The sequence below is a fragment of the Asterias rubens genome, chromosome 18, assembly GCF_902459465.1.
Source record: "Asterias rubens chromosome 18, eAstRub1.3, whole genome shotgun sequence".
NCBI lineage: Eukaryota > Metazoa > Echinodermata > Asteroidea > Forcipulatida > Asteriidae > Asterias > Asterias rubens.
In genome coordinates this window covers 10,696,126-10,708,730 of record NC_047079.1, presented here as the reverse complement: position 1 = coordinate 10,708,730, position 12,605 = coordinate 10,696,126, and the positions used below count along the sequence as shown (strand labels likewise).

Below are 12,605 nucleotides of genomic sequence, written 5' to 3'. Positions count from 1 at the left end.
GTTTGATAAAATATAAGTTTTTGTTTACCTTGAAATTTCCGTTCGAACTATACTCAGTGGTAACATTATAAAAAGTAACCGTCTTTTTAGTAGAACGTGCACCGCCCAAGTTTGCTGAGCAGATATTTTGTTTTCAAGACTCCTCAAGCAAGTGCGAGTGCGACCAGCAACGTATGCGCAGTGACGCACTCATTCAAACGACTCGTTTGGAAGCCTAGTCAACTATTGGTACCACGTCGGTATTCAACACTCCATTGCCTTCCGCGTTTTCGCTGAAACACATGTTAGCATGGCACTGGCTATTGGGACCAGTGAAGAAACCATATAATGAGGTTGGTTCCAAATGGTCGACCACAGCAGTCAACCAATGGTCGTCCAGTCTGGATTCGAGTCAAAATAGTCAACTAATCAAATGCACACTCAAACTTGCTCCTTCCTGTAATGAACACAGAATATAGTTCTGAAAGATTTTACCTGGCACCTAAATGCTAATATGGCCTATACTGATAAACTGCCAAGGCATATCAGGGCCCAATTTCATAGAGCTGCTAAGCACAAACATTATTTGCTTAGCATGAAACTTTTGCCTTGATAAAAACAGGATTACGAACCAAATTTCCACGCGATTTTCAGGATAAGCAAACAACAGCTGAATACAAGCAATATGCAACAAATGGAAATGTTGTTGGTAACCCTGTTTTTATCAAGGACGAAATTTCATGCTAAGCAAATTTTCGTGCTTGGCAGCTCTATGAAATTGGGCCCTGGTTTTGATCATCAATCATTTCTTTGGAATTACAAATGAGCGTGTCGGTGCTGGTGAGACTATGGTAATACATACAATCATCTATAGCGATACCATTACAAGTCAAGTGTGAAGGAAACAATGAAAATAATGTATTTTCAATTATTGCCATTTTAAAGGGGGGGGGCCTTCTTTTTTTAATCCAAAAGGCCTACATAAATTTTAGAGAAAATATATTCTGAAATAGAAACTTTAATTGGCTATAATTTTCCCGCTTCTTTCTGGATCCCTCCCTTAATCCCTTTCCCCTCTCTTTTTCTATAAATGGATATGTATTTGTTTGTACTTGTTTTATGCCTCTGAAGAAGGTCCGGTTTGGATCGAAAGCTAAGGCCATCTGCCCTACTCATTAAATTAATATATCTAAATTTATATAAGATAACAAAATTAATATCAAAGCGTACGGTTCCTCCTTTACAATCAAACTAGCCTGTGAACATTTCATTTTTGGGACATCGCAACGAATTGGGAATGGTTTATGACCATGCCATGAATAATAATCAGTATTTTTGATACACATTCGGAGAGATGTTACTGTCAGTAAACGCTTCGCGGATTCACAATTTGGGCAATAAGACGTTAACTTTGTCAATAACCACATTTTACTTCGAAATGAAATCATACTTAAAAAAACGTTATGCACCGAAAGCTGCTGTTCAAAATTCAAGTTAAGGAGAGACTCCCTCTTTCTGAAAAAACTAAATTACTTCAGGGGAAGTCAGTTCTCATACGGATGTTAATAAAGAGACTGTCAACTAGCTCTCCGTTGCTCGTTACCAGGTACTAAGTTTTTATGCTAATACTGTTAGTAATTACTAAACGTCTCCAATGCCTTTAATCAACGCGTACCACCGACTTTACTTCTTATTTTGAGGATCGGATGATTAGGCATTATTTTGTTCTACACACTCCTATCGCATTGTATAATGGGTGCGTTCGTTTAGCTTCCCCGTGGGTCGACCCCGGTGTGTGGCGTTTTTTTTCCCCCAGGATGAGTGTGTGCAGATAATTACCCACGTTCGTCCTGGTAAAAAAAAACGCCACGCACCGGGGTCGACCCAGGGGAGCTAAACGAACGCACCCAGTGTATCGCCTTGGGCGACTGGGCGGTCCTGTAAGATGGGTTAAAGGTTGCATTATTTAATTCCGGGGCTTTCCCTTCCGTAAATGACGGGGAAATTAATGCGCATAATTTATTTTGGTAGAAAGAGGTCGCCCTTTCGTTTTCAAACATAAGATGTACAATGCTAGTCCGTCTCAGATGTCAACTTTATGCTGGTATGTTAATTGCACACTTTGGCACTTTTCGAATACACGGCTTTGGCTTGGATTCGGCTTCAGGCTCCGTCCTTTCGTATGAAGCCCTACGTAAAGCACGAAATTGTCAAAGCAACCGCGGGGTCAAAATAGCCTGAGCCGAAGTCGTGGTTTCGAAAAGGGCCGGTGTCAGATGCAATATTGTGTCCGCCTTGCAATACTGTTCGCTCCGGACACTTTTGCATATGTAATAGTGTAAGTGCGTACGTAAGCGAGCGTTCAGTGAACGTACGTACGTATATGCAGCATGCCACGTATGATTGCAGCGAATACCCAACGGCCGAACATTTCCCATGCCATTCGAAATCTTGTAAAAAAAAAAGGCTAGTGTTCCGTCGACCAAGGGTGTTTTATTTACTGCAAGGACTGTTTTGCACGGGGGCGGACACAACTGCATATGCAAATGTGTCCGGGCGGACACGATTGCATTATGCAGCAGCGTCCGGGCGGACACGATTGCATAATACAAACCCGTCCGACATTATTGCATATGCAATAATGTCCTCCGGATAGTATTGCATAGAGGACACAATTGCATGCGACACCGGCCAGACCTTCTTCCGGTGTCTGGGATTGTGCGGGTCTAGAAGATGCGTAACGTAGCAATGCAGCAATTACCTAGTTGGCACAGCTACACTGATTAATTAATTTCTGTTTGAATGGAAACGTCAACAGCTACTGTTAGTAAAGGAAAAATGTGGAAATAAAATGTAAAATTGACTCTGGGAACAATATTATTTACAAACAATGTGAACAATGCACGCCTCATTTGAAATGTCATTACTTCTCCAGCCATCAGAGAGAACTGACGTTTTAAATATATCCACATGACAAAGTGGAGAAATGACCTCCCATCCGGTTGAATTTCGAATGCTGCGGGCACCAGCATTATTCTATTTAAAAAAATAACTATTGTGTATTCATTTATATAAATATAGCAACAAATTAAGAGAAGGATGAGTTTACAAATCGTGAACTTAATTAACATCCAGAGACTGTAAAGGGATCGGAAAAGGTGGTTGTTCAATTTGAATTTTTATTAGGGCTTTTTTTTTTATTACGTTTCCTCAATTGTAATGTTCCCTATAAATATTAGTTTATTCCTGAAACAAAAATGTGTGCTCCCTCGACATAATGTTTCGTTGGACGAAAGAAATCATTCTTTTGTAGGCCTACTTTCTTTGGCTCTTTATGGGCTCCGTACGGAAATTCAGGGGTTGAAGGGGTGTACGGGTGTGTACGCGTGTGTTGTGGGTGGGTGTACGTGTGGGACGTGTGTGTAGGTGTGGGACGTGTGCGCACCAACTGTACGTTCTTTGCAAATGTTTACAAGGGATGTGTAAGGCCCTTTTCGAAAACCACGGCTTCTGCCGTGGTTTTCGACCTCCGGCTCCAGGTCCTCTCGTACAAACAACCATAGGGCTAAGCTAGCCTGATGAGCCGAAGCCGTGGTTTCGAAAAGGGCCATTATGTGCATTCATTCAAAATGGCGACGTCCACAGAGAAGAAGTCTGCGGCCCCAGTGCAGATTCCCAAACCAGTAAAATTCCTCTACGGAGGTTTAGCTGGGTTAGTATTGTATTAGTTTTAGAAGAATAATGGGAGGCATATATACTTCAGTTATTGTGCATTTATTGGGTTGAATTGCAGTATAATTTGTAGCAGTAATGAGTCGCAGCAGCCGTGTGAAAAAACTTAAGCATGTTTGTTAAGTTAAACATGTTAAAGTCTACCCCGTAGTGGTAGTATGGACATGATCATGATGGAGGTATACAGACAGGTATACCATTTGGTATCACTGATTTTGGATATTTTATCTGTCGATTAATTGTTATTTAATGTTATTAATATTAATAATAGGATGGGTGCTACTGTCTTTGTGCAGCCTTTGGATCTTGTCAAAAACCGTATGCAAATGAGCGGTGAGTTACTAATGGTTTCCACATCATTTCCTTTTTATTTGGTTTGTTTTAACTGTATCGGGGACTTTTGTTTAAAGCTCAGGAGTGTCAGGGGTCGATTTCACAAAAAATTTGGACTAGGAGATATTCAAAACTTAAGGCTAGTCCTAAGTTAGGACGAGTTGTGAAATCCACCCCTGGTGACGTTTAAGGCAATATTAAGACTCGCTGGTATGAAGTTAACGCTGGGCCCCCGAGGTGGCCTATATTTGTTTTGCCAAACAATGGTTTTCACATAGGCCCCTAATAATAATAGGCCCACTCAAACTCTGTCTGTCATCAAGATCGAGAATGTTGTGTTCATGAAAACTGTAAATACCGGGATACAGGACTTCTTGTTGAAAAGTTGTTCAAAAACAATGTAAGAATTATGAGGGCTGATGAATAAAGAAGTTTAATTATGCGTGTATTCAACAGACTGCTTGATTCCAACTGGGTCTGGGGTGGTTTTTTTTTCATAAATGAGAGTGCGGTGAGCCGTACCTGCTGGATGCATTGGGCTGTGAAACCTAATTCTGTTAATTCTCAATTTCAACAGGCGAGGGCGGTGCATCCAGACAGTACAAGACAAGCGGTCATGCCATTAGAGCAATCATAGCAGGCGAAGGAGTTCTAGGGCTCTATAATGGGTAAGTCTAGCCTTGTGCACCTGAAAAATGGGCGTAAGAAAACTTTTCCCAGAAAAAGGGTTACTCGGAGAAGGCAGTTATCAATATAATTTTTAAAATAGATGTTAAATTTGCATCGGGGATAAATAATATTAATTTTGGTTTTTACCCATACACCGATGTGTGTTAGCACTGTATACTCGGTACTTTCCCGAGTCCTGTAAACAAAATATCACAGGCATGTTACTCTGGTGGGATTCGAACCGAAGTATAATTTTTGATGAGAAATGGCCTAAGATCACAAGGCCATGGACGCCCACTTCAAGATGAGGGCTACTAAACTGATTTGGGCTGCCCACTCAAATGAACTGCCACCATGGGCACGTTGCCACCTACTCATGGTGCTGAAACGGGGTTTGACCCATTCGCATTTCCCTAAGAATGTAGGCATGGGTATCATCCACTAGGAGACTGGCTGGTAGAGCAGAGAGCACTTCCAAACTTCCTAAGCATTCATGGTTAAGTGCCTTGCTTGTTTTAAAGGTACAAGTGTCATGACCAAGTAGTATACCCACACTCTGCAGCTGACAACACCGGAGTGTGGGTAAGGGCCCAATTTCATAGAGCTGCTAAGCACGAAAATTTGCTTAGCATGAAATTTCTTCCTTGATAAAAACAGTATTACCAACCAAATTTCCATTTGTTGCATATTGCGTGTTGCTGGTATCCAACTGTTGTTTGATTTGGAAAATCACGCGGAAGTTTGGTTGGTAATCCTGTTTTTATCAAGGAAGAAATTTCATGCCAAGCAAATTGTTGTGCTTAACAGCTCTATGAAATTTGGCCCTGGTGAACTAGACGGCTCGGCCACGGCACAACATGTCAAAAAAAAAAATTTTTTAATCTCAAAAGCTACAAGTCGTTTTTTCTTCTTTCTGTTTACTAGCTTGTCGGCAGGATTACTTCGTCAAGCAACATACACGACAACAAGGCTTGGGATCTACACGACGTTATTTGACATGGTGTCAGGGTAAGCTATGCCACCTAAGTAGGATTTGATACTTTGCATGGGGGACAAGTAACTAAGAGAGGTTTGTGGTAGCATCATGTGAATATCTCTTTTGACTAACAAGTGTCGGTTCTGAAAGGAATTAATGGTTAACAACTCAACGTTTCAGTTTGCTCTGACAGTCTTCAGGAGTAAGGCGATTAGATCTTCTTTTCAAAACCAACACTACTCTCTTAAAAGAGATATTCACATAGTGTTACCGCAAACCTCTCTTAGATATACCACCTAAACTGATTATTTGAAACATTCAAATACTGTTGTTAAAGGGAGGGTACCTTTGGTAATTACTCCAGAATGCGCCTTATTTTTGACCGCGCGAGGGCGCTATAAATAGTACTTTTATCACTTCCGGGGGTATACGCGATTCGCCCTGCACAGATTAATAGGCGTTCTGTCACTAGTGTTGCGCCGTAGTTTCAATTTGTTTTAGAGGTGGATTATAACGGCTCCTTTAAAAGTCTTATTGTCCGTGATGGATTAGATGTCTGTGGTGGTTATGTGTTCCAATCTTTAATAACTGTTTTGGGTATGAATGAATATACCCCCGGAAGTGATTGAGAGCGCCCTCACGCGGTCAAAAATATGGCCCATTACTCCAGAATTAAATGACGATTAAGACTGACTTGGTAAGAAGTACTGCAGCTGTTGAGAAAAGTTGTGAGCTACAAGGCTGTTATGGTCCACATCATTGAATGAATTCTTTTAAAGACATGCTGCATTTTTGCCCTTTTTTTTCAGACCCGATGGAAAACCTCCAAACTTTTTAACGAAGGCACTAATAGGTTAGTATATAACAACTATTTGACTAAATTCCCAAGAAAACGCATTTTCATAAATATCTCTTCAGCAGGCATGCATTTATTTAAAAAATGGTAGTTTCCAACAGAAAGTCGCATCCCAACGCGATATCCAGCTCGAGATGTGTTTATGTGCTGAAAATTTGGCATGTTTTGCCCCATTTTTTCCAGACTCGCAAAACGGAATTAGCCATTTTCACAGGTTTGCCATTTCATGTGGGGTTGATCACATAAAACATGAACACTGTCTGCAACTATTTTGTCAGCCCTACCAATCCTGAGTATAATGCCTTTAACTTGAAACCATTTTCAGCTAATAACTTCTTCTCATTCGTCAGGTATGACAGCTGGAGCTACTGGAGCGTTTGTCGGCACTCCGGCCGAGATATCACTTATCAGGATGACTTCAGACGGCAGGTACGAGTCCTACCCCCCCCCCCCCACCCTCATCCCACATATTGAAAATAGGAAATAGTGTAACTTATCAACAGAAAAGAAGATACACAAGATATGAAATTTGTTACAGTTTTTATCATGTTGGTAACTTGTTATTATATGGTATGTCATGGCGTGCTTGTGTTCCGAACTCGAGTTCTGGTGGCTAAGCCATCGGCGCCCAATTTCATTAAGCTGTTAAGCAGAAATAACACTGCTTAGTAAATTTCTTTGCTAAGAAAACATTGAGAAGGGCACCAGTTGCAACAATGTAAACTTTACGGAATTTTTAGTGGTAACCAGTTGCCGTTAAGCAAGATTTGTCTGTGCTTTGCAAGTTTTTATGCTTTAAAAAGAAGGCTTTATGAAATCGGGCCCAGGGTGTAGGTTCAAATCCCCGTCAAGACAACTGTGTTCTTGAAGCCTGTGTCCCTTGACTAATAAGCTTCTATGAATAATCAGTGGCGTATGATATTTTTTACATATTTGACTGTTGATTGTTTGTGTTAGGCTACCTGTCAATGAAAGGAGGGGGTATAGCAGTGTCTTCAACGCTCTAGCCAGGATAACGAAAGAAGAGGGTCTAGTAACGCTATGGAGGGTGAGTATAGCAGTTAACACCTTAGAGCCAGTCAAACTCCAAGTGGTCCGGCTGACTAACTCGGTGTTGAAAAGCTTCCCCATTTCATTTGAAATATGGACTTGTGAAAAATCTGACAAACTTGTGAAATGACAAGCTTGCTGGTCCCTGCTGGCTAGTCACTGGAAAAGTTATGAGCAAACCTTGCTCTGTATACACAGAGTGACGGCTTAATGTGTTTATCAACATGCAGAAGTTTGCCGCGTTCCCTTGATGGGAAGATCTTCTAAACAAACAAACAAACAAAAATTATTGCCTCTTCATTGTCTTCTTTCACAGTTGTCAACAGGACCAGAGGTTTCAGTTTCTTTACCAGAAAGATAATGATTTTTTCAATTTTTTTTTATAGGGTTGTGGACCCACTGTTGCCCGAGCCATGGTGGTCAATGCAGCACAGCTAGCCTCCTATTCCCAAGCTAAACAGTTCCTTATGGGTACAGGTAGGTACCTCAAATATCAAGACAGCTATTAAAAAGAAGTAACCAGTATTAAACATGGGTACAAGTAGGTACCTCACATATCAAGAGACCTATTAAAAAGAAGTACCTACTATTAAACATGGGTACAGGTAGGTACCTCACATATCAAGACAGCTATTTAAACAAGAAGTACCCAGTATTGAACATGGGTACAGGTAGGTACCTCAAATATCAAGACAGCTATTAACAAGAAGTACCCAGTATTAAATATGGGTACAAGTAGGTACCTCACGTACCGAGACACCAATTATAGAGGAATTTTGAATAAGTTGTTCGTTTTGTTCTGCATTCATGAAGGTTACTTTCAAGACAACATTTTGTGTCATTTCGGTGCGAGTATGATCAGCGGTCTCGTGACAACGATTGCGTCGATGCCAGTGGATATTGCCAAAACAAGGTTTGTTGAAAAAAGTCTATCGGTAACCGAGTTAATTTTGGATCAGAATCAGAATCTAGAATTTGAGTTTGCTTAAAGTTAAAACAAAATATTAAAAGAAATTATATTGGTTTTCATTTTTCTGTTTTTGTTTTTTTGAAAAAATGTTTAAACAGTGGACCAGCCTTAGCCACTTTGCCCAAATTAATTTTTTTAGTGATTTTGAAAGGACCAAATGACAATTGTATCTGCCCTGTTCCTGGCCTTGGTGCCCCTTCAAATTGTTCCCAAAATGAAAATGGCCTTGCCCTCTCAAACATGAACTTCCAAGCCTGCTGAATGCTTTCACAATAAAAGAAAATGCATGTTACATGATCCATTTCTGATATTTTAAAAATATTAAAACAATTCTTCGCTTTCATCTCTTGTATCATTCCAGAATTCAGAATATGAGAATAATTGACGGTAAACCAGAATACTCCGGAGCTATTGTAAGTTAACTATTTAAAAAAAAATTAACCATTTTGACACTTTTGACACAATAATTTAATATCAACCTCCACCCTCGCAGGTACCCATCTGTAACCCTGGGTGAAGAGAAGCAATTATTGTAAACTTTACAGTATCTTGCTCAAGGACACAAGTGCCACGACCGGACCTCAAACTACAATGTAGCACCCCGATGACTAAACAACCAGAACTTGAATTTGAAACCGCACGGCCATGACACCAGGTCATTTTATGCTATAACAGATGTTTAATTTGCATCGGGGATAAAGCATATTAATTTTGGTTTTTACCCATACACCGATGTGTGTTAGCACTGTATACGTAGTACTTCCCGAGTCCGGTGAAAAAATATCACAGGCCTGTTACTCGGGTGGGATTCGAACCCACAACCCTTGCAATTCTAGAGCAGTTCGAATCCTATGTTTTGGCAGCGGGTACCGCAACGATATAAGAGATGTTAAGTTTGCATCGGGGATAAAGAATATTCATTTTGGTTTTTACCCATACACCGATGTGTGTTAGCACTGTATACTTCCCGAGTCCTGTGAAAAAAAATCACAGGCTAGAGCAGTGTCTTACCAACTAGACTACCGAGATTGCCCGGTAGCTAGAGGCAGTTTGATGCTGTTTGATTTCAGGTTGGGGTTGGGATGGGAGGTGGGGGAGCACTAATTTATCCCCAGACTAAGAGTAGACTAAACCAGTTCTGTATTTTGTGTCCAACAGGAAGTCCTACGAAAAACCATACAGAAAGAGGGCGTCTTTAGCCTGTGGAAGGGATTCACACCGTACTACACCCGCCTCGGACCACACACCGTTCTAACCTTCATCTTCCTGGAGCAGCTGAACAAATTCTACCGGACTAAAATCGCAAAGTCTACCGAGTGAAGACGAGATCGTCGTACCCCATGAATAATGATACAGCTTGAGACAAATCAAGGTTAGATAGGGCTCAGCAATGAAAATATAGCTTTTGTCGCTACAAGGTGGAAATAAGTAGTAGTCTCACATGAAGTTCTGTTTGCCATGTGAGTTTGGAACCCCCCCCCCTCTCCTACATTACCTCAAATCGCAAACTGTAACACCTTTTTGTATGAAAGGAAAAAAAAAAGTATTTGACTGAGATATTGGTTGAGGAACATTTGGAATGAGGACATAGTTAGCTGTTGCAAACTGCTTATCAACTTGAAGGGCCTGTGGTATAAATGCACACAAACAATAGGTATTGGCCCGACACTTCGACCCTAGCAGAGTCTTTCTCAAAGGCCTCTTGAATGACGTTGCACCAACGTGGCGATTGTTGCTTTGGGCTTCAAAAAGCATTTGTCTTGAAATGTGTTTGGAAAGATGTTTGAAAAGTAGAACACATAATATGATAATGATTTATATAAATATCCCAATGAAATTGTGTGGTTATTGGATAATTTCGTGACAGAACGTAGTCCACTATTTTGTAGAAACAAATAACAAAATGTTCGACTCCAAAAAATGGGGGACCATATGATCCGTTGATGTTTTTTTAATCACTACTCATTAATAACAAAACACTGCAAGTGTTTTGTACATGAACAACTCTTGAATTAAGGAATAAGGAGCAATTCCTAACTGCCTATTTTTTGAGTTTTTTTGAAGGTGTTCTGCCCCTTTTATCACCATTTTCCTATTGTATATAATGATAGAAAGCACTACCCAGTGAATAGTATGCAGTTTGCATCTAAAGTGTGTGTGTTGTGAAATTCATCCATTCAGAATGCATAGAGTTTGAAACATGTATTTGATATATGGATGTGTTTACAAACAAACAACTCCACAGAATTCCTTTTAAACCCTGGGTTCTACCCCGGCTAAGCTTATTTCACATTGACTAGAATATTAGTACTGCCATCTACTAGTTACTGAATCACAATTTTATGGGTTTACACAACTGGTTGTGCTTGGCTCGATCCAGCCAAACAGATTTTGTAATGACTAAGACCAGCTTTGTTGTCTCGTTTACTGAATCACAATTTTATTGACTTATGCAATTCATAAGTATTAAATTATGACTGTCAAATTTCAAGTAAAATTGTCTTGGCAAATTTTTAATAATATTGTGTTGAGCAAAGGACAATTAACTACAGTAGGACTTGAACTTGAAACCTTTAGGTTAATTTTCTATGGTGGCAGTAGAGTTCTTGTGTTTTAGTGAATACTGCGCCTTGAACACCGGGGTGGATACATGCACCTTGAAACAGGGTGGATACCTGCGCATTACAAGTATAATTATTATTATTATTATTATTATTATTAATACCTGATAGCTTCTTACTAAGATAAGGACGCTTGACTCTAAAAAAATATCGACCGTTCAAAAGGATAGTTATTTTTGTGTGTGATTCGGTCTAGGGCATTCTTTTGTTTATGGTAGCTAGGTTATGGTTAAAAGGTTGATCCGCAAGGCACTCTGCCAAGCATGGTTGTCTAGGTGGTGAACCAATCTAAAAGGCTGAGTCTGAGTTTGCGGCTAGGGCTACAGCTAAATGTATTGGCAAGTTCGGGTGAGAGCGGCTTGACTTGACCAGAAAATGTGATGTAGCCGACCATATCGAACATGCTCCAGTGCATGGTTCGATATAGTCAATCTCCCTGTGCTCTATGGTTTCTGGTTAGTCTAGTCGGTCTAGTCCACAGGCTGTTTCTAAGGATGTTCCATACTTCAACGCATGATGACGCCTAATTCCAGTCAAAGTCGTAGCCACCTTTTCATACACGGCCTGAGGCCATGTCAGAATTAGTGGCTTCAGCTAAGGCTGTATCATGTCATCATGCATTGAAGTATAGGATGTCCTTAGCAACACCAATAGCAAAAGCCGTAGCCATAGATGCCATTCTGGATACAGCTTATTATAGGTAGGGCTTTGGTCTTGATCTTTCAGCCCGGTTCATACTCCTGCAAATACCATACGAATGTTGACGTCACAAGTTCGCAACGAATAACTCGCAGGGGTTGAGTTGTGCTCAACTCTTCTGCGAAAATCGCAGTGAAAACAGAGTTGTGACGTCAAATTCGCATCGCATTCGCATGAAGTATGAACCAGGCTTAAGTGGGATAAGGGGTGATTATATGCAATTTGTTTCCCACAGTAAATACCACTACAATGTTTAGTTCGGTTCAAGTATTTGTAAATCAAATAAATTATATGAAAGATATATTTCATTATCCATCTTTTACAGTACATTAAGTAATAGATTATATTCTACTGCCTATTGTTTGTGGTTTTTCTTTAGTTTTACTCTAGCATCACTGTGAATTTGAAAAATGAAACAAAGAAAAGTAAGAAATTGTCACCCGGCTCAGTGATACCATTGTTTTAGTTCTCCTCTTCTTTTATGCTGTGATAATAAAAAGTATCCAACAGATTGTCAACTCCGGTTTCTGAACAAATAAAGATTTCTTTGATTGATCCACATTTACAATATTTTGGCGTGTGCATTTTTGGTCAACGATCAAGAGGTTGTGGCGTTCATCAATGGGTGCATTCGTTTAGCTTCCCTGGGTCGACCCCGGTGTGTGGTGTTTTTTTTTTTTTTCTAGGACAAACTTGTGCAGACAATTACCCACGTTCGTC

The 12,605-nt window shown here is 40.2% G+C and overlaps 1 protein-coding gene across 1 annotated transcript; it reads left to right on the top strand.

The window, feature by feature from the left end:
• The first annotated feature begins 3,397 nt into the window (after positions 1-3,397).
• Positions 3,398-12,450, top strand: LOC117302328 (mitochondrial 2-oxoglutarate/malate carrier protein-like). Its single transcript, XM_033786224.1, has 11 exons — positions 3,398-3,691; positions 3,983-4,044; positions 4,622-4,712; positions 5,638-5,721; positions 6,499-6,542; positions 6,896-6,974; positions 7,503-7,593; positions 7,982-8,072; positions 8,409-8,508; positions 8,927-8,978; positions 9,724-12,450. The coding sequence occupies exons 1-11, from the start codon at positions 3,558-3,560 to the stop codon at positions 9,883-9,885; spliced, it is 990 nt and encodes a 329-aa protein (XP_033642115.1). The 5' UTR covers positions 3,398-3,557; the 3' UTR covers positions 9,886-12,450.
• Positions 12,451-12,605: the final 155 nt, after the last annotated feature.